This window comes from Xiphophorus hellerii, chromosome 9 (genome assembly GCF_003331165.1).
Source record: "Xiphophorus hellerii strain 12219 chromosome 9, Xiphophorus_hellerii-4.1, whole genome shotgun sequence".
Lineage (NCBI taxonomy): Eukaryota > Metazoa > Chordata > Actinopteri > Cyprinodontiformes > Poeciliidae > Xiphophorus > Xiphophorus hellerii.
In genome coordinates, this window is record NC_045680.1 from 26954954 (window position 1) to 26981879 (window position 26926).

The 26926-nt window shown below is 41.3% G+C and overlaps 2 protein-coding genes and 1 pseudogene across 5 annotated transcripts; 1 reads left to right on the forward strand and 2 right to left on the reverse strand.

Moving 5' to 3' along the window:
* Nucleotides 1-495: 495 nt before the first annotated feature.
* On the reverse strand, nt 496-3055 carry LOC116726130 (growth arrest and DNA damage-inducible protein GADD45 alpha-like; annotated as a pseudogene).
* An 863-nt stretch (nt 3056-3918) lies between these two features.
* On the forward strand, nt 3919-21580 carry sec16b (SEC16 homolog B, endoplasmic reticulum export factor). 4 transcript variants are annotated; one of them, XM_032572671.1, is made up of 26 exons: nt 3920-4539; nt 4878-4967; nt 5067-5345; nt 5547-5638; nt 7896-7998; nt 8985-9199; nt 9665-9816; nt 9912-9973; nt 10083-10221; nt 10309-10539; nt 11751-11848; nt 12911-12992; nt 13085-13202; nt 13283-13394; nt 14172-14277; nt 14376-14513; nt 14637-14750; nt 16461-16545; nt 17328-17481; nt 17583-17737; nt 17841-17869; nt 17973-18065; nt 18862-18951; nt 19031-19139; nt 20418-20459; nt 20535-21580. In XM_032572671.1, the coding sequence occupies exons 3-25, from the start codon at nt 5089-5091 to the stop codon at nt 20432-20434; spliced, it is 2751 nt and encodes a 916-aa protein (XP_032428562.1). In that variant the 5' UTR covers nt 3920-4539; nt 4878-4967; nt 5067-5088; the 3' UTR covers nt 20435-20459; nt 20535-21580. The 4 variants fall into 4 exon arrangements, with proteins under 4 accessions (XP_032428564.1, XP_032428562.1, XP_032428561.1 ...); XM_032572673.1 differs by having other exon boundaries at nt 3919-4967; nt 20540-21580; XM_032572670.1 differs by having other exon boundaries at nt 3920-4967.
* Nucleotides 21581-22076: 496 nt separating this feature from the next.
* Nucleotides 22077-26130, reverse strand: znf648 (zinc finger protein 648). Its single transcript, XM_032572674.1, has 2 exons — nt 25986-26130; nt 22077-25763 (listed from the first exon to the last, which is right to left on the reverse strand). The coding sequence occupies exon 2, from the start codon at nt 25761-25763 to the stop codon at nt 24312-24314; it is 1452 nt and encodes a 483-aa protein (XP_032428565.1). The 5' UTR covers nt 25986-26130; the 3' UTR covers nt 22077-24311.
* Between the last annotated feature and the right edge of the window lie 796 nt (nt 26131-26926).

Genomic DNA, 26926 nt, shown 5'->3' on the forward strand with positions numbered 1-26926 from the left:
TTTACTGTAGAAGGGCCAGGGAAGAGAACAGGGAGGCAGGATCAGCAGCCAGGTTATTGGTCAACTTTTTCTGCGTTCTACCTGCTTTCTATTTGTCATTTTAGGTATTTAGGTTAATTAAAGAGAAGCTCAAGAGACTAACATTCATGATGATCCAGCAGTTTCCTAGATAACGTCCAAAGCTGACAGGGCTTGTTGCAGAAAAGAACGGGCAAAATGTGTAATCTAACAGACATAAACTAGGAAACATCCAAATGTAGCTGCAGCAAAATGTTCTGCAAGGTCTAGTCAAAGGATCTGCAACTTTTTACAGACCTTAACATTCTGCCCAGTTCAGCTACATAAAACTCATTTAGCGTCACAAACGTTACACGACCTTTCAGAAAAAGACGACCTGTACTTTCCGATGAGCATCTACAGCTGGAAATGTGTTGCAGCATTTTATTCTATTTCTAGCTTTTGAAAGAGAAAAAAACTTATACTTTTTTTTTTTAGGTATCAGTTTCCAACATAATGAGAAGGAAAAAAATAGATCTGAAAACATCACAGATACAGTTCAGACATCCTGTTGTAGAAATGCAATAAGGAAAATAACTGCTTAACTCTAACACTTTATTACGTCTATAGTCTTCATTCTTTATCAGTTTTTGCCAAATATCAAAGGAGCCACAGGCTGCAGGCCCCCGGTACAGACTGATGCACTTTACTTTTAATATGCAAACAACGGATGCATGTTTTTGCAAATAAAACCAATGCATCTGTTAGCTTCCATGCTACAGTTCTGGTTTATGTACTACAGTGCAGCGTCTCCTTAGTAACATCCTCATTTAAACGGATATTTACGCTGTGTGCATTAGTCTGCATGCTGCAGGAATCGTCAGATACCTGGTAAAGCGCCAAGCGCTCTGAGGCAACGGCCTCAAAACAAGGCGTCATAAAAACATGCCCTGCTTCCTCCCAGCGCCGCGTTTTACTGGAAATCAGTGAGGCAGAACAACCCTGAGAATCTTCTCTGTTTATTTCATTCAGTTTCACATGGCAGACTGCAGCCAAACTATGCACAATAAATAAAAAAAATTCATTAAATTAACAACATATATAAAAAAAAAGAAAAAAAAAAGAAGAAGAAAACACGGACAACTCGGAACACGCCGTCCTTAAGATAACAACAGGAGGAGAAAAGTTTCCCTTTTTCTTTCTTTTTTTGGTTTTAAGTTAACAAAGTGACAATACTTTAAATAGCGTTAAATAAAAGCTGAAGAAACAGTTTCTGTTTGGTCGAACTGTCACAGGAACGGTGCCGACTCTCGGCGCGGTCCGGTTCCTGGAGTGGTGCCAGCTCTCCCCCCCCATCCCGCTCCCTTCAGACACGTGCTCCCCACGCCGTGCGCTCACTCTGCTCACATGATGCTGCCGCTTCCTCGTAAAAACACTGCTCCTTTCTCGGCAGACAGAGAGAGAGGACTGCTGAGTCACTCTTCCTTGACCCTGGAGTTCACCCTGACGAAACATTCACGTTTCCCGTTGCTCTTTACAATTTTTGCCCCCCCGTTGATTTCCTCCGCTGGGTGGTGTGTGAGGGGGGGTGGCAGCAGCAGCAGAAGGAGGAAGAGGAAGGAGGAGAAAGGCTTTCCAATTAATGCAGGCGGGTGTTTTTTTGATATTTTTTTCGTCCCCGGACGCAAACGATTCTTGACGATATTCCAAGCGGTTTCATCGGTCCGGCAGGTTGATGACCGGCACCCACTGATCCAGGCAGCGGCAGTCCCTGCAGAATCGGTTCACCTTGCTCAGCGCCGGGTCCTTCCACAGGGCCGACTGCGGGTTCTGCAAGTAGGAGCAAAGCAGTTAGATGCATGCTGGGGTTTGTTTCTTTTGAACACACAATTCAACAGACTTGCTCACAGTTCGGGGTGAGGAATGATGCTTACCGTAACCAGGACGCAGTGCACATCCATGGGTTCCCCTCCGGGCTTCACCCCCCCTAGGATCTCGGCCAGACGCCTCATGTTGCCCACTCGCAGGATGTTGATGTCGTTCTCGCAGCAGAACGCCTGGATCAAGGTGAAGTGGATCTGCAGAGCCACGTCCTCTTCGTCATCCGTAGCCAGCAGGCAGAGCACCACGTTGTCTGGATCCCTGCAGGCAGGAAAACCACAAAAAAATGAATGAAGGAGTGAGTGATCACCTTCCATCATGGATCTTTAAAAAGAGTGCGCACACACACTCACACATCAGGACGTGATACACTTACACATTGAGGGACTTTGCAGCCTCGTACACCCCGACAGTGATGCAGCCCTGAGGCAACGCGGAGCTCAGGACCTCCTCCAGGGCTTGGGCCACCGATTCCATCCTGGGGGGAAACGGGGAAACTGGGTTCAATGCTGCCAGCAGGCGCACGGTTAACTTCTTAGTGGCTGCTTAAATTTGTTTGTTCATTTTAATGTGCGGCTGATGTCAGTCCGTGACGTGACGCTGCATGCAGGGTGGAACTGCTTATGCCCGAAGAGACACGCGAACAGAACCCGCGGCCAGGCTGTTCCAGCTGTGCTTCCAGAGCTACTTTGAAGCTAATGCTAACTAGCCAAACTGAAGCCGTAGCAAAACAGTTGGTGCAACGTCACAATGTTTAAAAGTGAGAAACTTCGACATAAAAGAAACTATTTAGAAACTCAAAGGACAAGAAATGCAAAAATGTTCGACGTGTAGTAAAAGGAGCTGACCTTTCTACAGAGTTTTCTCCTCCGGTTTCTTCAAAAGTCATATTGCACATCCAGGCGGTTCGGTGTCCTACACAGTCCAGAGTGGATGGAGAGCTGCGGCTGACGACGGTGCGATGCTCGCTGTTTGCCCGGTGAACTGAGTGTTCCCTGTAGTGAGACAGCCTGTGAGCCCACAACTCATTTACATGGAGGCCTCCCATTGGCTGTTGGTCCGGCAACATGCAAAATACACGGCCAGGTTTCAACCCGTTCAACCCGGGACCTGTGTAGAAACAGCGCCCCCCCGTGGGTGCAATTCAACAACATGTGATCATCTCGTGGCCTTTAGACCTGTGATTGTCAGACTTTGACATTCAGTTTCTTCACAGAAAAGATCCGCAGGAGTCAGAAGTTTTGGTTTAATCACCAACCTCAACTTAAAATCTAAAAATGGCTGCCTTGCTGCTAAAATGTAATGGCAGTTGCAGTTAAAACTGTTCATTTACATTATATTATTGAATATGGATTCATTTATTCTGACTGTCACTATCCATTCTACACACTGCAATATTTGCTTTACATTTAGTATTTAGTGAACATGTTTCTGCATTGATCAAAAGTGCAAAATGTACAAAAACCTTCGCTTGTATTTGCTAACAGTTTTATATATGAGGAGGCTTATAAAAAACCAAATTTAATAAATACATAATTAAATTAATTATATGTAGTGAGAAATAATTCAAAGTTTAGTTAAAAGTTTAATCATTTGCATGATACACAATTAATTTATATGTCATTAAATCCCTAAAATGAAAAGTTACTGTAGAAGATAATTTTTGTTATATATGTCCATCAACGTTGAGGTGCCCGTCTTTATGAAGTCCAACAGGTCAGAGTAAGCCCCGCCCATAGCCCCGCCCCTCGATGTTAATGGAACAGATACAATTATTTCTAAGCGATGCTGTAGGTTCAGGAGTCATTAGCATCACCTGAAGGTGTTTGCACGATATTATAATGCAAACTTATAATATCTGTATAGCCTATAATAAGTTTGCAAACTTATAATACAAACTAATATAATATCCATATGCTATAAGTTTGCATTTTTATCATGTAATGACATTTGTAATACATTAATTGCCTATTAAATTAAGATTGAATTAAACATTTATTTCTTTCATGGTTAAATAACGATTTATTTATTTATTTTTGTCCTTTTTAGTCTTTAAGTCTGGTGTTTACATTTAGAAACTGAATCCGGTTCGGTTCAAAATTCAGCATAAACATCAACCAGCATTTGAGTTGGTTTGCTTCAGTTTCTGTTGGCCGAAATGCTCCACACTTCTTTTCTTCTGTAGGTGTGCCTAAAGCTCATCTACTGGCAGTAGGCGAGAAGAACAGTTCGTTTGTTCAAATCAATATTTCTCACTGTCCCTAGAGGCAGCCTAACTATCACCACTCTCTCCTGCAAAGTTTAGAGCAACAGGATCTAGTCATATATGGAATCCTCACATTGAAATATTCCAGCTGTTCCCTTTAATTTATACTCTTCCGCCCTCTAGTGGAGAAAAGTTAAATGGACTCAAAGCCGTGCAGTTCTAACGCTTTCAGATCTGTTTTGAAGTCAGTTTCCGTTTCTCCCATTCCCTGAAACGTTTACCATGGCTGACCTGAGACCAGCCCTCTCTGCGCCGCTCATTGTGACCGTCCCCTACACAACCTTCCTACCGACAACGTGGCAACAATCAGAGTATGCAAGTTGCCCCTTTTCCCCCAACCCAACAACATGAAGCCACTATGGAGGACCCGGTTTGTCCTGTACATCACGGAGAATGTGAGTGTTTTTTTTTTCTGTAATCAACCAGAGGATGGATCTCAGCAGGAACAGCAGTCAGGGCGTGTTCCACTGTTTACCTAAAACTCCCTGAGAACACTCATTGGACGCAAAGGATGAAGGGATTTTCATCGTTAGGGCAACCACCGTCGATCTACCACACGCTTCTTTGATAATCTCTAATCTTTAAAACAAAATAATATTTTTCAAAATGAAAACTTTTTTCTTGAGTTTTGATCCTGTTTTATTCTCATTCAGACTGTTTCTGCCACCGCGAGTTGCCCACGCAAATTCCTGTTTTGGGTCACAGTGTGTGAACTTTCTCCTCTCGTTATCAGACTGACTAGTTATCAGCTCATGTTGTGTGTTTCTGCTGAATGATGTGGCAGCTGTGGGTGTACTTTGCCTTCCTCTGACATGTCTGAGCTGTGAGTACTGCAGCAACACTTCACCCCAATTCTTTTTTGTGAATGGTATTTTTTAAAATAAGTCCAGCTTTCTAAAACTCACTTTGTTCTACTCACAAGGTGTTAGAGTCTAGTCTTAGAGATGTACCAGAGGGGCCACCAGGTGCCTGATTCCGGCCACCGTTCCCACAGACAGAAAGACAAGGAGCATTACTCCAGGTCTGCTCAGCAGGAGCGGGATCTGAACTATCCTATGCCGGACCAACACTGGGATCGTCCCGATGCACGCTACATGAGCCACTTCACCAGCCCACCTGCCAGACCTCAGCTGCTTCCATACAACTCCCAGGAATATGCATATGGATATGGGTGGCAGGAGCATCACAGACCTCAGTCCAGGTCAGTTCTCCATATAAGTCACTGCAGGCAAACATTACAAATATACTGAATGTTTTGGTTATTGCAGTGAACTCTTTGTATCTTGACATTCAGCAACAGTAGAAGGTGCAGCGTGCTAAGCAAATGACTGTTTCCTCTTTATGCCAATAGCAGCATTGTTCGGTTCAGTAAGACCTAAGATTAAACAATTTTTTTTTGTAGGCACGGCTATGACTACTCCTCTCAACACCACTGGGATTACCGAGACGGCTATGGCTATTATGACTACTACAGAGGCCACCATGCACAGCAAGGTATCTTGACGCAAAGCAACTCAAGATATTTAAAGTAGGGAGGGCCAAGCAGTACTTTTCATGACAGACACCAAACCTGACCTGCTTCTTCGTTAACAATAATACCATGTACGTGATAAAGTGTTTCCCCCCTTTCAGATTTCTGCTGTTTTGCCTTTTTTTGCAGCACTTCAAGTGTTTCAGATCATCAAACTAATTTTAATATTAGGCAATGATAACCTGGACACAGTGTGGTTTCACATTACCTTACTCCACTGTATGTGAAGTGGTAATGTCCCAGAGTGTATTATAAGCCTGGCGGGCCACCAGACTTTACTTGCCCCCCACCATGTTTGTTTATTTTAAACAGTTTTTTTATACACCAGTAACAGTGACAGTAAACATAGACTGAGCTTTGTAGTTGACTCAATGAACTGGGCGTGAGGGAGTGTACATCATTTGTGCTGTCCCTGAACCTGCCTTTTGGCCGTACACATTATTTCCAAATTATGACGCCTGCTTGTGTACCTCCAAATTTTTGTAACTTTTAAAAAATGTTCTGATGGAATTATTAAGTTAAGATTTACTATTATTAGTAAATCTGGTTGTTCCATATTTGGCAGCTACAACTACCATCAAGGTCTTGCAATAACTGGTAATAGGTCTTTTTTGTCACTTTTTGAAACACTATTATTTCCAGAATTGTTTTAATCCAGCTATGTTAGATGAGTTTAAAGCAGGTTACAATTAAATTTAAATGCAAACTTTGACTATGCCATTTCAAACCCTTCATTTTGTTGTTTGAGCCATTTAGATGCTGATGTTTTTTGAATCACTATCCTGCTGCATAACCCACAAGTGCTAAAGATAGCAAATCCATGGCTGGACATTATCCTTCAGGACTTTCTGCTAGAGAGCTGCAGTCATGGTTTCATCACTTAGGACCAGCCATCCAGGTGGAGCAGTACCAAATCAACCCTAGACTATCACAATACCCCCACCATGTTTGACAAGAGATGAGATCCTTTTCTAAAGTGCTGTGTTATTCTCTCTTCAGACGCAGGTTTCAGAAAGTTGCACTTTTTATATCAGTCCACAGAATATTTTCCTAAAAGTCATGGGAATCATAAAGATATTTTTGGTAAACATCTTTGGCGTTCTTTGTGGTTGGCAGCAGTTTTTACGACTACCCTCTGGATGCCATTCTTGCCCAGTCTCTTTATTATTGCTGAATCATGAACAATGACTTTTCAAGGCTGTGTAACACTTTCCATACTGACTTTCTCTCTTTACATTGGGCTGTGATGGGCCACTTTTTGAAATATTTAGTCGTTAGACAGGCTGTGTTGAAGTCATTTGTTGGTTATACATACCAGAAAGTAATTGAACTTGAGTGTGGCAAGTGATTTTGTATTTACCCAGGTTTTCCCTTTATCCTTATAACATATGTTTGATGACCTGAATTGGTTAAGGCATTATATCAGTTTGAAAGTTTAGTAAATTCATATCACTGGGGGAAAACATATTTTTATTATGACATAGTCTACATTTGTATTATGATTTTGTCCCGGATACCTCACTTCCTGTTGATGTTTGGAAGGCGGCAGTCTCTGTTTTCTAACATTTAAATTTTTTCGTAGCAGTTTCTGCAGGTCAGCCTCTCATGTTTCTGAAGACATACTAAACATGCCGCATGCAGCTACAGTAAATAATGAAAACATCTCGATCCTACTGATGTCTATGCAAAGCACTTAGCTGAAATGGTAGGCTAACATTAGAAAGATTACTTTCTTTTAGCAGGACTTTTTGATAATATGATTTGTAAACTCTTCCAGTGTGATTCCAGTGATCAGGTACAGACAGAACCATTTTAGAAAATTCTGCTTCATGTGCTTAATGTTTTGGCTAGGACTTTACTTTCTGCATTGCTCTTTCTAACAAAGACAGCTGTCTTAGCACATGACACATATATGGTAAACCTAAACAGCAAGTACAGGCTTATAGCCAAAGTTAGCAAAAACCCAGATTTGTTAGATTAACAACCTCTATTACAGTTTTGCAAGTAGTGTAGATGCTAACAAGCTGTGAATTTTAAACATTGATCAACAAAGTTCTAGCTTAGATGAACAGATAATACACATTATATTGTGAGTTGAGTATACAGTAGAGACTCTGTTTGGAAATGCCTCGTTCAGGACTATACTTGGAATTGGATTAGCTCGACCTATTTCTAAGACATCTGGTTAGATATAAATGACATGTTGTTCTACTTATTTAGATGGTGTACAGTGGGGTCCCCAAGAATCATGGCAAACCAATCAGCTTCCTGACAGGACCCATATGCAGGGACATGGAGCGAGCCTCAATTCAGAGGAGCACAGGTGAGTCACAGAACAAATTTTTCATTTAACTGCATCAACAGGGTTTTTTATTGTACAATGGCTCTGTTCAGTTTTTTTTGCAATAAATCAATAAATCATTTCCAAATTCTTCACACCTTTGATATGACACAGATCCTGAGCTCAACTGAAAACTATGCAAACCTGTCATCAGCTATAGAGAATTTAATTACCTGAAATATAGAAAGGGAACAGAACAGATAACTCCTTAGAGCCAATCAGCTACCAAGCATCCACTTTGCTTTTTTAGTGACCAAGTAGTGTTGGACATTTATTGTCCAATGTTGTGCATCACCACGATGCCACGTCCTAGACCAGGGGTGGGCAACTCCAGGCCTCGAGGGCCGGTCTCCTGCAACTTTTAGATGTGTCTCTACTTCAACACACCTGAGTCAAATAATGAGGTCATTAGCAGGACTCTGGAGAACCTGACTGCACTTAGGAACTGATTCAACTATTGGATTCAAGTGTGTTGGATCAGGGAGACGTCTAAGAGTTGCAGGACACCGGCCCTCGAGGACCAGGATTGCCCACCCCTGTCCTAGACAGTGTGCTGGTTGGGACATGTTCTCTGCTTGGTGGACCCAAGACAAACCCATGTGAGATTATACCAGCAGTGTGAGAGTGAAAGGTTAGGGACATTTAAACCATCATCAGACCAACATAAGCAATACAAGTCAAACAACCATGGGTAGTTTGACCTCGCCTGAGTTTGCATGTCCTAGAACTTAATTTAAGAATCTTCCATTCATGGTGTCCGATACCTTAGATCTGCCTAATTGCTGCCTTGATGGCAAAGTGGAGAGGTTGATGTTTGGAAAGTGACCATAATGGGATAACTGGTTGCCATACATCCCCTCTGATACCACATTAGAGTTTCTTGTGGTCCAGATGAGAAGAGATGTGCTAGCCATATCGTTATTCTAGTAAAATGATAATGGATTAAAGTCAGATTTTCCTTCTTTCAGATATGACCAGAGGAGGGACATCTCCCAGCGTTACCTCAGTGATTATGAAGCTAACCCTTCCAGAGACAATGAGGAGATTTCCTCTTATCACCCCGGGACTCTAGAGAGTTCCAAAACCTCAGGCCTGTCTTCCAGCAGCTATGAGCTGAGTCAGTACATGAACGGATCTGATGTCCTTGATTCAGACATGCAGCCTGTCCTCAGCTCTGACGGAGGTGAGTGCTCGTATCATCACACCCCTTCAATCCATCACGTCACACCGATTCTACAACATCTCCGTTGGCTTCCCATCTCATATCGCATCAGCTATAAAATACTCTTTCTTACTTTCAAAGGTGTCCACAACCTCTCCCCTCCATATTTTTTGGACCTCCTTCACATTGCTGCACCCGTCTGTACCCTCAGATCCTCTTCTCCTAGTCATCTCACTGAATGCCATAGTAACAGCCTGTCTTGTTACTATGGCATTCAGCAGTTCTGCTCCCAAACTCTGGAACTCACTCCCACCTGATCTCCGTAACATAGACTCTTTTGCCACACTTCAAATCCAAACTCAAAACTTATCTGTTTCAAGTAACCTACGCCCTTTGGTTGCATTTTAAATCTTATTTTGTACTTAATTTTAATATGTATTTAAATTTTGAGTCTTGAGTGCCATGTTCTGCTTTCTACCTGCTTAGAGCACCCAGCAGTGCGTCAGACCGCGGCTCCTCTGAAGTATTCAGTCCCTCACACAGTGGTGAGCTTCGGGCCCGTGGGCCAGCTCATACGGGTCACTCCAGCCCTGTCAGCGCAGGAGAAATCCAGTCGGCTGGAAATCCACAGTTTGGAAGTAAGTACAAAATGAATCAGTGTTGAAATGCAGGATATTTTAGTTTGGATTTCTAACGTGGTATACTGAAGAACATCATCTCTCCATCTGCACAGCTCATACTGAGTGAGACGCAGGAACAGCAGGAGATGAGAAACTTCCCAGGGCCTTTAACTCGGTACCGCCTTGTTACTTGCACGCAAGATGCTGCCTACTGCAGAACATGACATCAAAAATTTATCTGAAAAATGATTTGCTTTGAAAAATGTCTCTGCATATTTTACTAGGGAAGATTTGCATAAAGTGGATGCAATAGACTTTGCTCATCAAAAGGCAGGAGTCTGCATGAGGGACGGCCAGCTGGCAGATAGGAGCTCTGCTGCCCTCTTGTGGAACCTTCTGATACTTCTCTGCAGACAGAATGGAGTAAGTGTGCGCTTCATAAAACAGTCAAAGCTGAGATTACAATTTCCACACCACCTCACATGTGAATATATATTCTGATATTTCCAGCAAATAGTTGGCTCAGATATCGCTGAGCTCCTGATGCAGGATTCCCATTCAGATGGAAGCTGGAAGCCAGATGTCCCCACACTCATCGACTTCGACGAGCATCCAGCCGCCGAAGCGCCGCCTGCCGGCGGAGACGATCTGCTCACAGGAGATCCCAGCAGCTCTGGTGCAGAGAGACCAGAGAGGGCGCTGCAGAGCTACACTCAGCTGCTGCTGGCTGGAAGGAAGAAGGTTCAGTCATTTACTTACCAGTTGTAGTCTGACGTCAAAGTTTTTACTTTTATATTTATTTACATGTTTGACTTGTAGAGAACAGAGTGCTTATCATTTTCGTGATCTTGCCTGTCATTTTCAATGGTAAATAAATCTGGACAGCGTGCTGTGCAAAGCAAAGTTATTTTAAATTATCGAGGAAACAAGGGTTGCATCTGCTCCATTGGTGTCATTAATGATGCTTGGAGCAAACGTCTTACATTTGTCCTAAAATCATGTTGAAACGTAGCTTCTTTGTGCCACAATGCCCTTGTTTATCCTGAGTCGCCATGCATGCTGAAGTTTTGAAAAATACCTGGGTCTAACATAAAGAAAAGGAATGAGATCTCTGAACTATTTTGATGTATGTTCTGAATCGTGTGTGTGCACAGTGTTCTGCTGCGTCAAGTACAAGTACTATGATTTTCTGGGGGGTTCTGTCATGATTCAGTGGCTGTCTCAGTGCTCTTTGGACACCCCCCTCCTCCTGCCCAAGTCCTGAGATTAGTAGCTTGACTGAATCGATCAGCTATTAAATTCTAAGTTTCACTTTCAGTTTCCAACATCAGGCATCCTGAAGTGAGTGCAGCATCTGGATAGCATCATGTGAGATTTTTGTAGTTCCATTGGTTTTGCAGCAGCGGTGCATGTGTGCGCTGTGCACGGCGGCCTCCTGAGGAACAGTTTTTCGACATGTTAGTTGTGTTTCAGGATGGCTTGTGCTCCAAGTAGGTGGGGACGTGATTATTGGGAGTGTTATTTTCCTACGTCATCATGTCCACCAATGCTGTGGAAATGAAAGGCTAATACATTCTGTTCATCCCAAGCTCACATCTGCTGAGCTCATTTTACAAGCTACTTCTCAGTGAAACGCTGGTAAATCTGTTGTTTAAGGTTGAATAGAGAAGCCATGTTGTGATGAATTCCTGAAGGTGGAGTTTCAGGAAGAGCAGGAGTTTTTAAAGAGACAGAGGCCCAATTTCAAAGTCAATTACAAAGTTGACTTTGACATTTCTTTTGAGTTATATTTAATATATCTATCGTTTTTATAACAACTGTCTGTGCCATTTTACAGCACAACATGCCTGGAAAATACATAATATTGAGCCTTTAAAGTGTGTTTTATAACACAGAACTGTAATTATTCTTGGCTCTTTGTGTTTCTCTCACTTTCCCCATGTGGTCAGCAGGAGGCCTTGGAGTCTGCCATGTCCAGCGGTCTGTGGGGGCATGCACTTTTTCTGGCCAGCAAGATGGGCAGCAGATCATATACCACAGTACTGAACAGGTGAGAAATGCCAAGACCTTTGAAACGGGACAGCTCTTGAAATCTGATTACATTTAAGTGCAGAAGTGATAATTTGTTCAAAAAGTCTTCCTGTGCCTCGGCTTTACTGTGTCCGCCTTAACACAACAGTAACTGGTGTGTATTTTTATCAGGACTCGGTCCTGGTCCAGACTTTAATGTAGCTTAAAACACTGCAGGAAAACTGAATGCAGAAAGTCTCATAGTTTCTGCCCAGCGCAGCAGCCAGTCTGGTGTCGTCCAATTAGAAAAAGGCACATTTTATTAACAAAACCTTTTAAAAATTAAAAAATGTTTTAATCCACAGGTGTGCATTCATTTTGATATGGCCATTTATGTTGAATCGAAATTTCTATTCATTTTTCAGGCTGTTAGAATATACTTCTGTCAGTTTAGAACCAAAATCTTTAATTGATTTTTGTGTTGAGATTTGTTAAGGTTACTTCAGTAACTTTTAGACACTTTCAATTAAATTCAGAGATTAAGAACACATCCGGGGATGGGAGGCCGTGGTGGAGATATTTTTTTTAATTTGTCAAATATTTTACACTAATATATTGAACCACTTTTTGAACTTGTAAGATTCATGTAGGTTGCAAGCAGTTTTTAGTTATTGTTTTGTCTGTACTTTTTTGCTAGAAATATGTATTTCAAACAATCAAGTCGGACGTTCGTTCAAGAAACAAACCACGTGTTCGCTACCCACGGCCCTCCCTGGACCATGACAGATTTAATGTAATCTAGTCCGCTTTTTTCAGACCTGTTTTAAAATCAGAAGCATATTACACAGCAGGATGTGTTGGTTAGCCAGAGGAGGAATCTGTGAGGAGAGGGCCGTCAGATGACCAGCATGATTAAGATCTGTGAGTGACAGAAGGCCAGAGTCTGAGCTGTCGGGGTGAACTGTGTAAACCCTCCAAAGTCAGGCAGGAGGGATGCTGTTTAAGTAGGTTAGTTCCTGCTTCAGGCTGTGAAAACTGACACCAAGTGCTGCTGCTGGTCTGGGTTATGATGTGAAATGACACAAAAATGCTGTGTTGGCAGGTTTACAAGCCAGCTAGTAGCAAATGATCCCCTCCAGACTCTCTTCCAGCTTCTGTCTGGGAGAATTCCAGCTGCATCTGCGGTAAAATATTGCAATAAAATGATCACATGTCCCACTCATGAATACTTTATGAAGCCCCAGCAATGGCATTAATGATGGTGCTCCTTATCCAGTGCTGTGGGAATGAAAAGTGGGGCGACTGGCGGCCCCATCTGGCCGTGATGCTCTCCAACGAGACAGGAAGTGGCGCCATACAGCAGAAGGCCATCCTCACCATGGGGGACTCGCTCGGTATAGAAACACCGACTCACTGACAGGTGGCTCTACACAAACACACACACTGATGTGTGGGGTTGCTGTTCCCCCTGCAGCCTCCAGGGGCCTGACGCATGCGGCCCATGTGTGTTACCTGACGGCCGCTGCTTCCTTTGGCCTGTTTCCACAGAAGGCAGAGAGACTCGTGCTTCTAGGCAGCAGCCACAGGTGAGCTGTGCTTCGAACTTCCAGGCACATAGTGGGATTTTACAGCATAATCAAATCAAATAACTATTATCTTTAGTTGCTATAAAAATGCTGCACAGATCAAATATGACTTAAAAGAAATTTTACAAAATGATTTAAAGCCTTGAAATTGGGCCTCTGTCTCTTTAAAAACTCTTGTTCTTTCTGAGACTCTGCCTTCAGGAAGTCATCACAACATGGCTTCTCTATTAACCCTTTAACAATATTTTTACCACCATTGCGAAGTAGCTCCTGTAATAGAATAATAGATGAGCAGTTCCACCAGTTGTTTGCTAATTGCTGCTGGCTAGTCTGAAGGAGCTGAGTGGGGGAGCCACAGAGGAGGGTTGCTCTAAGAGACTGAGGCTCTGAGGAAGAGCTTTGCCTCAAAGGCGGAGCTAGGATCACCCAGTTTATTTGCACAGCTGAATGGTTACCATGGGAGATTATAGGATTTCTCAAACATGAATGGAAAAAAATCAAGGCAACACTCCAGGTATGTTTTTGATGAGGGAATAACATTATAACAAGTTGATTTTACATCATACTGCCCTTTTAAAGGGAGAATAAAACATATGCTCAGTAAGGGGCACCGGAACGTTGAAGCAAAATTAAATGATCTCACCAGATCTTGAATGTCCGTAGGCCTTTGGTGGGCCTCCCCTTTCGTTTGATGATGTTTGATGTTTTCAAGGGTAAAGAGACTTCTTTTTTGTAAACTGATATATTTCATTCACACACTTCTGTCCTCTCTTTCAGGCAGCCTTTTGGAAACTTTGCGTCAAATTCTGCCATCCAGTGTACTGAGCTATATGAGTACTGTCAGACGCTCGGAGGAAAGTCATTTTCAATCCCATCATTTCAGGTAGCTCACACCTACTGTGCCTTTAGCTAGAACTTTAACAAGAATACATTTAAAGTCATCTCAGGGTTATTCTGCTATGTCTGATGCTCTGTGATCAGGTGTATAAGTTCCTGTATGCCAGTCGGCTGTTGGACTGTGGGCTTTCGTCTCAGGCCTTCCATTACTGTGAGGTGGTAGGGCAGGCCATACTCAGGCAGCAGGAGCCTCACTATGTGCTGATGGAGGAGCTTATTAAGGTATGCACACTTCATGCAATATGGTTTACATGTCTAATCCATCCTATCAACGTTTTGCATCTAGTAGATTCTGCACATGCTGTGTGTGTGTGTATGTGTGTGTGTGTGTGTTTTCCCCTACAGCTGTCAGACAGACTGAGGTTCTCCGAGGGTCAGTACAGTGAAGCTGGGTTTACTGCAGCAGAACAGGAACCAGAGTGGCTCAAACACCTTCGGACACGACACCAACGCTTGCAGGTGATCAGTCCGTTCATTTCACATCATGCTGACCAAGGGTAGGTCTGTGAAGAAAGACATCTGGCCTTAATTCTAAACGTCACAGAATTCAGACATTGTAAGGAAGGCAAATTTATTACGAGTTTTAAGTCCAATTTGTAATCAGGAGTAGATGGATTGCTGATGTTTCTAAGAATGATTTTGGACTTATTAATGTCCAGTAAAAATGCTTTATACTTTAATGTCAAGTTAAGTCAAGTTGTTTATTTATGTGGCCCATTTCAGCAACAAGGCAGTTCAAAGCAGGGTTGTGATAGTTATGGGTTGTTCATTATACTTTAGATTTATGTCCTTGTTACTTTTTGTTTGTCTAATTCAGTTAGTTTTAGTTAGTTCTTAGAGTGTGTTTACTACTTGTTATTCGTTATTATTAGTTAAATATTATTTTGTTTTTAGTTTACTTTTTATTCGTTATAGTAGCAGTTTAAGTGTTGTCATACTTTGATAAATTTTTAGGTAGAGAATTCACAAAGGTCAAATTATTGTGATGTCATCATGTAAACCTTTATTGGGAAATGGGGAGAGGAAAACTATTTATTAGCCTTTAGGACTGAAAGGCTAACAGAACTGAGTGACAGGAAGGCTGGAGTCTAAATTCATAAACATAAAAATGAAGGATATTTTATCTATAATTTCAGTATGTTTTTGTTAGTTTTATAAATGCACTATGTAGTTTCAGTTAGTTATAATTTTGCCCATTAATTACTGTTTTTATTTATTCCACTTAATGAAAATTATTTTTTAATATTAGTAACTATACTAGGTACATTACACCAGTGAAACAGTAACCAATTATAAAACAAACCATTAAACTTAGCATTTTGTCAAATACCATCATCAAAATCTCAAACTTGACTAGGCTAAGTTTTTTTCCATGAACAGTTTTCTGTTGATATAGTTAAAAACCCAGAATAGATACAGTATGGCTTAAAATAACAGATTTGTAACTTTTACAAGGATTTTTTTTGGGAGGAGACAAAGAATAAAAAGTGGAGTCACCCAGCTAGCTAGCTAGCTAGCTGTCTATCAAGCTATCCACTTAGCTATCTATCTGTATACCTAGCTAGTTAGCTATCTGTCCAACTAGCTATCATGAAAAGGTGTTTTTCACATAGTGAAAAGACTATGATGTTGCCTTTTCTGCCTGTAAATATTTATGTAATATGTTTTGTGTTCTTGTTACTTTCCTTTTTGATATAGCTCAACAGTATAGTTTTTGCTTGGTCTGCTGTCCTTAACCATAACATTTGGTGTAGACATACATGGTTTCTACATGCTTTATGATAACAAATAAGCCTTCTAAATTAGTTGTCTCCACATATTGAATGGGTTGCCAAGGAATTTTGCTCTGAGATTCTTCGCGCGTCAGGTTGGGATGAATGATGGACCAATGGGGTTTTATTTAGCATCTGATCAAATTTACGATCTGACCACTCACAGTGTTATGATCAGATGCCTGAAACACCAGTCACATTTCCATTAACGTCTCACATATGACCTTCACTTAATAAGTTAAATAATGTTTAGTATCATTTTTAGGATTTGTTACCAGGCTGAAATTCTTCACAGTACAGCTTTAAAGAGCAGCTAAGATAGCTGTATTAAAGATTTACTCCCTGTTAAACCTTTAAGATGTGCAAATAGTCTGATGATAACATTTATTGTTCTCAGATGGGGATTTATGACGGTACTGATATAAATCAAGCAGCTCCTGCAAACCATGCCCTGGCCGACGAGAACAGCCAACTGGACCCGGGTAAGTTTATCTTCAAATGTTGCCTGTGAGGTTTCCTACTGCTGAGCAGTTTTATACACTTGAAAAACTAGATCATTTGTTCTCACTGTCTGGCACTGAATCAGACTGAATGTTTTCTGTTTTAGCCAGAATTATTTCTACGAGCTAAATTCAGAATTTCTATAAATTCACCAATATTAGTATTTGGTAGAATTGTCGTTTTAACTGCAACAACCACACAGCATGATGCTGCCACTCCAATACTTCACAGTTGGGAAGTATGAGGTATACGTTTCCCCTCTTTTTTCCAGAAATGAAAATGAAAATAATAGTCAAACTGATGATTTTAGTTTTATCAGACTTCAGGACATGTATTATCTAATTGCCATTAGATTTATAAACATGAAATCATCAAAAAAATGGTTGTTCTTTAAAAACTACAACAGATTTTCTGTAGTAGATACTTATAACTTCCAAAGGGTTATGCAGCTCCAAATAAGTTTTATTTAACGAGGTTGAGGGCAAAATGGATTTTTGGGTTGTAAAGGTCGCAAGTGCTTCATTTAAAGTTTCCCAAATTATTTGACGAAACAGTACTCTCACTATATTCAGATTTCCTAACTTGAAGAAAGTGAAAAAATATATATGTATATATTTCTTTAGTTATTCTGTCATTAAGCAAACTTCTCTTGGAAATCCAAAGTGACCTACAAACTTTGTATAACGGATATGAAAACATCTAGTTTGAAATGTATTTCTTACATATTTAGTACAAAAATCCATTTATCTATCTCTCTGTACAGAATCTGATCTGGATGATTTAAGTTGTCACTACCAGAATCCGGAGCCTGAGTTTCTCTATTTTCAAAGTTCTGAGCATCAGGAGAGCCTCATTCATGGGAGTGGAGAGGAAACGCAGGAAGTGATGTCAAACATTGACACAGAAACACAGCAAAGGTAGAGAACTGTTAGTAGCACTGTAAATCACTCAGGTTGGTTCATACATGGTGGCTCAGTTCTGACCAGCTCTGCTACTCTCTGCCTGTTACTCTGTCAAGGCCTCATGCCGATGCTCCCTCCATGCCAACAATAGCAGTTCATGCTCCCTCTGCTCCCGCCGGCCAAAACTTCAGTCATCATTACACGGATGGTGTTGAAGCCAGGAGTTCCATGCCACATTGTCCTCTGAGTAATGTTTCTCTGGCAGCTGATGGTGAGGGTCCCCTGCCAAACGTCATTCATTCCTGTCTCTGTTCAGACATTCACATCCCGTGAGCCGTTGGCTCTCTGCTCAACTACTTTGTTTTCATCCGCAGAGGCAGACTCGTCTTCCAGGACTGGGACGGTGAGAGGTTTCTTTGTAGTCATTATCTGTCCAAGACAGCGGAGAAATTGTTGACTTATTTCAGAAATCAACTCTTTGTTTTCTATTGGAAATGAATAATCAGATGCTTGAGGTTAGCTTCGGTCATAATCCAAACCAGCAGGTCGTCACTGGGGCTGTGGAGGAGCCTGAGGGGCCCAAAGAGGTTCCTAAACAGGTAGGGAGTTTAGAGCTGCTACACCAGCTGTGTTTCCATTACTAAAGTGCCCAAATGTTTGTCTTTATTCTGGACTATATGAGATGCAATCGCTATGTTTTCACTAAATGAAAAATGAAATTAAAATCACACATTGTTCATGTGATAAATCATTTCAGTAACAGATGTAAACAGTAACATGAAATATATTCATAATTCAGCCATGGAGCTAGCGCTCATCATCTATCAGCCAATCAGAGGAAATGTCAGCGTCTTATTCAGGCCTTGGAGCAACAAGCCCCGCCTACTCGGGAGCAACTACATATGCTGTTTTTTGGGGAAATTGTAGTTGGTGATTTTATAGAAGAGTTAAAATATTCAACATGTATCAACAACACCAAACTTTTTATGAAGTGTGATGTTGTGAGAGCTCTGGTGGGGTCAGAGCTGTACATTGTCTGAAAAAAACAAAAGCAAACCATCATGCTCCTACTAGTTCCTGTCGTCTTTGTGGTTTTTGCCACAAAGAAAAGTAGTAACATCCGGTTATTGGTCGTGTGACTTGTGTGATGCAAAAAAAGTGTTTCCATTGTTATTTTGCAAAATACAATTAATTTGATATGGCCGTAAAACTTTGTTGTACTGCAAAAACCTTTTAATGAAAAAACAGGTTTTTTTGGAAATTGCAATGTTTCCATTTGGCAAAAATTATTTTTGTAATTTCAAATTGCACATTTTTATGGTTAATGGAAGTGCAGCTCCTGCCGGCTGACAGGAGGTGACATGAATGGATTCAGTCTTTGTTCTGGTCACACAGAGCACCAAGGCTGGGTGGTTCAGTGGCTGGTTCAAATCCAAACCAAAAGAGGTCCAGGAAAATACAGAGAAAGACATCCCAGCTCAGACGGTGAGATGTCAACAGATGGAAAACATGATTGATTTCATCAGTTTGTTAAAATTGTTTATATTAATATGTTGATCTGTAGGACCAGCTCCCAGTTGCTGGCCAACACCCTCCTCCTCCACCTGCTGCTCTCCCTGCTGCCACATGTCCAGCATCACCGGCTGGGATGAATCCTTTCTCAAGGAGAGCAGGTGAGTCATGAGACAAATAAAAAAATAGTTTTCCTGTGTGACCGTGTTGACCAGCTGTCTGTATTAGGACGTACAGTTTCCTGCTAAAGCTCTCATCAAATTAGAACCACAAATTTTTATGTATTTAAAATTTCTTTAGTGAAATTTATCTATCACAAAACTTATAGACCATTTATAGATAGGCCAACAAGAAAAAGATCTGTGGTAAGGAGAACAGGCAAGGAATTCCCAACACCTATAAAGTGCATTCACACCAGCCCAGCTTAGTCTGCTTTAATCAAACTCTAGTTTGTTTGTCTAGAAAGTCTTTTTTTGGGGGGGAGGTGTGAATATTTCCTAATCAAAGCAAAAAAAAAAGCTTTGATTTGGTCTGCTAACAAACCTTCTTCTCAGTTCAGTTGAAATAACCTCTGGTGCATTTTGACTAAACGTGGATGCAAGCGGACCGGAGACTGCTTCAAAAGCAGGAAGTGGACTACAGCGTAGGGCATTCTGGGCAAATACAAAGAAAACAAACCGAAACAAACAAAACATCTAGCGCTAGCGGGAGAAATGTCTTGTTGTCTTTTACCAAAGACAAAATAGAAATTCTGCAACTGCTAAAATCTCACGCCACTCTATTTTTGTTCACATTTTTCAAAGGATGAAGTTGCGCTCATAGTCTTCTTCTGAGGTTTTCGTGTTGTCTCCTTCAGTGGTTCTGGGTGCAGCGCCACCACAGGCAAGTGGTGGAACAGGTTTTCCAAACCGCAGCAGCTGAAAATTCAACAAATGTTACAATTTTGGTCCCTAATTAAAATGATTCTACCGAATTATCAGGTGTGGAAACACATATAAAAGGCTTGCAGCTGTGGCTGCAGCAAAAGGTGGCAGGTGCCAAGTAAAAATGGACGCCGCATTTTCCAGATTTGTGTTGGTAAAAAAGCTGCATGCCATGTTCTTTTTTCTCCTACTTCATGCTTTCACTGCTCTTTACCCATTACATGACATCCCAATGAAATGCACTGAGGTTGGTGGTTGTGGCTTGTTATGTAAAGCAGTGGGTTTTACCTCTACCAGTTGTATGCTGTTAGCTTAAACACTGTTCACATCTTCAGTCATGTTTGAAGCGTTTTGACAGAGGCGGTCCAAAGCGTCTGATCCCTCTCATGTCATGCACCTTTCAGTTCTTTAGCTCCAAAATTTAAACCTGCAGAAGTTTAGCTCTTTTTAACATCATTTAACCCTTATTTACGGTTGTAAATGTGTTTTTTGTAAACCTTTGTATTTTCCTCACAGGCCTGCAGCCAAGGTAGTAAAAGCTGCATAACTCCATCAAAGGTAAAGCATTAACACATTTTGCTCTACAAATCATCAAAAAGAGTCAGTTTTGATTACATGTCTTTATGTTTGCAGAACAGTTGATTACCCTTAAATCGAAGTGAGGACTTTGTGCACATATACCGCCACCAGGAAGAACTGTATACTGCTTGCTTGCACAGATGATTCTTTCTTTGGGGTTCCGTTTCAGACCCTTGCAGCGGACTCACCATCATGTTCCATGCATGGAACCGAAATACTCGCAACTCAAATAGCAGCGGCTGTGACAGCCAAGGTATGCTTCCTGAGAGCTGACTGTTGGGAAATCACCAGGGGCCGGTGGGGAGGGCAGGACAGCATCTCTGACCCCAGTGACTACAGCCTAGAAGTGACTGGAATCAGTTTTATCAGCAGCAAAGATGCGAGTTTTCACGTGACACATAAAGTTAAAGCCAACTTGAAGAACCTGTGCCCACTAGCTGATGATTTAAGTTGTGCGTAGCGATCATTTTGTGCTGATTATCAGTCATTTGAATGTAGAAGAAAGTGATAAGTCTAACAGATCCGCTGTGTTATTTGTAATCTGGGTAAGAGCCACAGCTTTAAAACACACAAATGAAACACTTTCATCAGTATAGCTTTTCTCTACTTGAGGTAATATTTAGCCATTCTGACTCTCTTAAGGATTTTATGTAAGTGTTTTGTTGTTGTAATTGCAAAATGCACAAACTGCTCTTCCTCATGTCGTCTCATAATACGTGGTGTGTGTGTGTGTGTGTGCGTGGACGTGGGAGGGTTCTATGTAAAGGGAGACCTCTGCCAGGCTATCAATCAGTAATGCTTCTGCTCATACCCTCCCACCCCCAAAAAATATTTATAGAGCCAAACTGTTTATGAAATGTTCATGTGAGGAAGGTTTATCTTAGTTATCTACTAAATGTCTGTAGAAGTACATTTACTTTGAGGATCACCTGTTTTGTTTCTTTGTCATATTGTAAACACGTCTGTATATATTTAAGATGTTTTAAGTTAAGCAGTGAGGTTTTGTTTTTTAAAGTATATTAATGCCTTCTACATTTCAGTTACATGACAATTGTCTGTTTCTCTTTCAATGACACTAAAACATTAAAACATTAACAAATTCTCAGCCTGCATGTTCTATTTCCTGTCACACAGCCATGGTGAATAAATAACAGACGGGTCTGAGCTCAGAAATAACAATAATGCCAAGCGGGCCTCTCACTTTGCACAGGCCTGGTGACAACACGGCAGGTGCCGGCTCCTTTTTCCTGTTCGTCTGCAGAAGCCATGTGTGATTGGTCAGGGAATGCAACACACACACACAGCAGACATGTCACCATCTGCCTGTAATGTGTCACAGCGTAAGCAACTTAGAACATGGAATGGATTTATGGAATAGCTTTTCAAGCAGCCTTTGGAGTGTCAAAGAATTATAATTAGGCCACTAAGGATTAATGCATTTTCCCTAACATAATTAATAAAGTTCTGTAAATAAATAGCGAATCAGGTGTAGTTTCAGGAACATCACAAACTCTTCTTTGATTTTTTTTTATTACATTCTGATTGCTTAAGTAAAATGAAGACACAAAATGATAGAAGGCAAAATTTACCAGATGATAAAGTGTGAACAGTATATTTTTAATACGCTGCATTTGAAACAGCATGGCTGAATTATAACACTGAGATTTAGACAAAATAGAATAAATTATATTTTTACTTCTGCTTGTAAAATGAATGGCCTTGTAAGCGACAGATAAAGGTAACATTGACACAACATTTTGCAAAACCTAATCAATACTTCACGTGACAACCCAACTCCCCCACCTCCCATTCCAAACATGACTAACGGTTGTCTTTGAGAATTCCCATCTTCGACTAAAGAAATGCACCGCTCCCGACCGAAAACAACCAATCAGAGCCAGGAGGAGGGTCTTAGCGCTGACAATCAACATCATGAATGTGCTGATAAATACGCTAATGGTGGAAAAGAAACAGCTACAGCTAACACTATGTAAGGTCTCGGCTTATGAAAAAGTTGCTTATGTAGAGTTTTTGGTAAGTTGCATTACTCTACCAGCAGGAACAGTCCAATCACTGCACACCCCACACTTTCCAGTTAGTGTGAGTAGCTTTCTGGTTAAAAAAACAAAATGTTTTTTTTTTTTTTACCCTAGAGTTTGAAGAATGTCCCGCACCTTACAACAGCTGCTATATGTCTGAGTTTCGTTTAGATGAGTTATGCTGTTCAGAAAAGGACAGTTTGATTTCAGTGTATGTTTAGATACAAGAGAGAGAAATGACGCCACACTCAAGTCAGAACAAATTATTCAAAGCCAAGTCTTTGTCAGTTGGCGCTACTTTATTTGTGAGCCAATATGCAAAGAGAAAAAGTTGTGCGTATTATCAGTTACACGTGGATTCTCACATTAATAACAGCCTAACACCGTAAGCGGTTTCACATCACTGCTAGCTCCAATATCAGAGCTGGGTTGGTGGAAATTTTTAGCCCTGATGCGAACCCACCCCCACCGGGGTAGGAGTGTGTGAGGTTTTAATTTTTATCTATTTGTAATTATAAATGCAATCTAATTACATGCAGTACTGTGAAAAAGTATTTGTCCTTACCTTTTTTCAAAGTACTCTCTTTTTTGTCCAACTTGAATGTTTCGGATCATCAAAAAAAATAAAAAATGTAATACAATAGTAAATACAAAAAGCAGTTTTCAAATGATTTCAGTTATTAGGGGGTAGAGTAACCCAAATCCACCTGACCCAGTGTGAAAAGGTAATATTCTTCTTTGTTAAATGGTGATTTAATTTATTTCAATTCCTCTATCTTTATTTCTGCCAGACTTGAAGAATTTAGAAATCTCTTAAGTATAATCTGTCTGACAATGAGAAAAAGAATCAAAGATATCAAAAAGTATGTCAAGCTCAACAGAGTCTTCCTTTGCTGCTAATTCTACCAAGTCCATTGAATTGGTTTTGGTTAAGAGAAACAAAGTCAGTGGCATCTATCAGTGTAGAAGGAGTTACACAAACCAGCGCAGGAGTGGCTGGCCTTCCACGATTACTCTAACAGTGTTTCTGTAAATCATCCAAGGGTCACAAAAAATCAAAACAGAACAACATTAAAATATTGCTGGCCTCACTTGTCTGGCAACCATAGAAGAGTTTCAGGATTAACACCATGGCTGACCTAAACAAAACACGGGCCTGAAATTTACTATAAGACATTTTCATAAGCCCCAAGACTTTTAATAAAATATTGTATGAGCTGTAAAAGGCAAAAGTGGAACTTTTTGGAATGTATAAAGTTCTGCTTTGCTGCTTCAGGTCCTGGACAACATGCTCTATTTGACTGAACCTGGAATAAAACCCTCAACCTAAAAATACTGTAAGAGAACATCCAGCAAGTATGCTTGATCTTAAGTTCAAGCATACTTGTACAATGATCCAAAGTACACCAACAAAAACAATTTCGAAAAGAAAGTTGCGCCAAAATTCCACCACAGCAATTTTAAAACTCATTGCCAGATTTAGATTTCGGGCTCAGGACATTTTCTTATAGGGCCAGGTGGCCTTGGCCGTTTCTCCCATTCATAAATGGAATCATTATTTGAGAAATGCTTTCTATATTTCCTGATCTGATTTTGGAAAACAAAAGTAAAAACAGAGGAAACCTGAAAGTTTCATGGCTCTGTCAGACATCATTTTGTGCAACCTACCCTCATGCAGGACCGTTATCTACATTTCACTAAATTATTAAATACATTTAATCTTACGATGCTCTTCTGTACTGGATGAAGATTTCTGACATATGGGTTAAACATCATACCCTGTTTATTGGGGTCACATTGTTTTCTCTTTGTGCTCCGCCACATGCTGTGCAAGCTTTGTGGCACACTGGAAAGATTTGTCACACTCTACACAGACAAAGATCCTGCCGGCGCAGGTTTGCTCCTGGTGGAGCTTCAGCTGCGTGAGGTGGCTGAAGTTCTTGCCACAGCCCGTGCAGCCGTACGGCTTCTGGTTGTTGTGAATGAACTGGTGACGAACCAGGCGGGAAGCCATGGCGAACGCCACGCCGCACTCCCCACACTTATGAGGCCGCACTCCACTGTGAATGGCTTTGTGCTCCGTTAGATTGGAGGATTTTGTGAAGCATTTGGAGCACACGGAGCAAACAAACGGCCGAACTCCCATGTGGACCTTCTGGTGCTCGGCCATGCGGCTGGCCAGAGCGAATGCTTTGCCACAGTCCGGACAGGAGAAGGGCCTTTCTCCAAGGTGCTTGCGCTCGTGGCGCTTCAGGGAGAGAGGTTTGTTGAAGGTCTTGCCACAGTGCGTACATGGGAAAGGCTTGTTGTTGGTGTGCATGTTCCGCTCATGCTTCCTCAGGTCGGAGGAGCGGATAAAATCCTTGTCGCATGTTTCACAGATGTAGGGCTTCTCGCCGGTGTGTGTGCGGATGTGCTTGCGGTAATCTGAGGACCAGATGTATGTTTTGTCACAGAAGGGACAGCGATACGGCCTTTCCCCAGTGTGCAGACGCTTGTGCTGCTGCAGAGTGCCCTGATGTGAGTAAGCCTTGCCACATATGTCACACACATGTGGCTTGAGGCCAGAGTGTGTTTGCAAGTGGCTCTGGAGGTTGCAGAGTTTCTTGAAAGCCCAGTGGCAGTGTGTGCATTTGAAAGGTCGGTCCTCAGTGTCCACTGCACTTCGTCTTTTCATTACAGCCAAAAGTCGTGGAGCTTTATCGTCTTTACATTTTTTAGGTGACTTATTTGCTGAGGGGTTTTTTCTGAGTCTCTTTATGGTCCCTTTTCCATCCTCATTAGGAGAGTATTCCTCAGCATCTAGCTCTTTCAGATTAGCTGACCTCAGTTGGTCTGAGTCCTTGTTTTGTTTTGTTAAGTGTTGGACAGAGTTTATTTCCTTCTCCTTTAAAGCATCTGCCAATCCATTATGTTTGTTTTTGGTCTCAGCGTGTTTGGAACGTGGTGCCATGGCCCCCCTGTGGACTTGCTTCATGGGCATCTTTACCTCTTCTGCTGGTGAAAGTTCAGCAAACCTCTCTACAAGACTCCAGTTTGGTGTTTGAGGATTTAGATAAAGAACTCCATTGTCTTTGCTGTCAGCAAGCAAATCTTCACCAGCACACACACCGTGAAGTGAAGAGTACATCTTCATATTGTCAGGGTTACTTACAGTGCTTCCATCAGACGGACTACGAGTTACACAAAGTCTCACTTGACGTTTTCTTCTGCTCCTTTTCACAGCAGCTGTTCTTTCAGACATCTGTAAGATCAGTGGAGATTTAGTTTTGCCACTGATGCCTTGCTCACCAGTTTTGAATATGCAAGAGTGTCTTGGAAGCATCCAGCAGCACATGTATCACTGGGAATTTGAACTAAGTACCAGAACCTTAGCATGTAAAATTGTGGTTATTTCTATAAAATATAAATACAGATATATTTATATACATATTTATATCAATTTAAAGACTGAAGCATGCCTTACATTGCGTTTTCACTCCAAGCAGGCCAGGTCCAGGAGATGCCACAGAGATATACTGGCTCCTGGTCTTGAATAACTCAGGGAAAGATGTTCTTACAGGCGGAGTTTGGCAGGAGTCGTCTGTAGGTCAGCATCTATCCTGCAAGTCAGCAGGAATGGGGATATCTTCGCAGCCAAGCTCCCCTTACCTCCCACTGACTTAGTTTACCAGCTGTTTGCAAGGGGTGTGAAGTAAGTTACACACACGGTCAAACTCAGAGAGGGTGAACATATAGCAAGGCTGGCCGTTAGACTCAGAGGCACAATTCTGTTTATGCTGTTGCTTTCTGGAGTTTAGGGCCGTTACTGAAAGTGTTGACTTTTAGCTGTTAAGTTTGTTCTTGTAAACAAATAATTTCACAACTAACGCAAGTATAAAGTGATAATTATTGTGAAATCACATTGTGAAAATGCATTACTTTAGTTTGTTGCATTCTTGCCTACATATTTTACCTTTCCCCACCATGGTATCCACACAGGTCAGTTTCCATCAGTTAAAAAAAAGTTCAGTAAATTGGACCACCTTACAACTGGTAAGTTGACCTGTTGTAAGGGTCAACTTAGCTGGTTGCATTTTCCACAGAAAAGACGGAAGACACTACAAAACCGCATCAAGTCCATATGCCAAAATTCAGTAGAGAACCATATGGACAATAAAGTGCATATAGCAGAAATGTGAAGATGTCAGAATATAAAGATATATATAGTATTGCTAAGGACCAGATCTAATGTATTCTGGAAGTTTGGTGTGAATCTGACATCAGCAAATTTCACACATTTGTCTTTCATGGCAAGAAGTCCAAAACGGAGGCCTGGCAATGTGAAATCCCTGGACAAAAATTCACAAACAGTGACAACTTTGATTCTCTAACCTAATTTAAGTACTGAGACAACTGCTTGAGAAA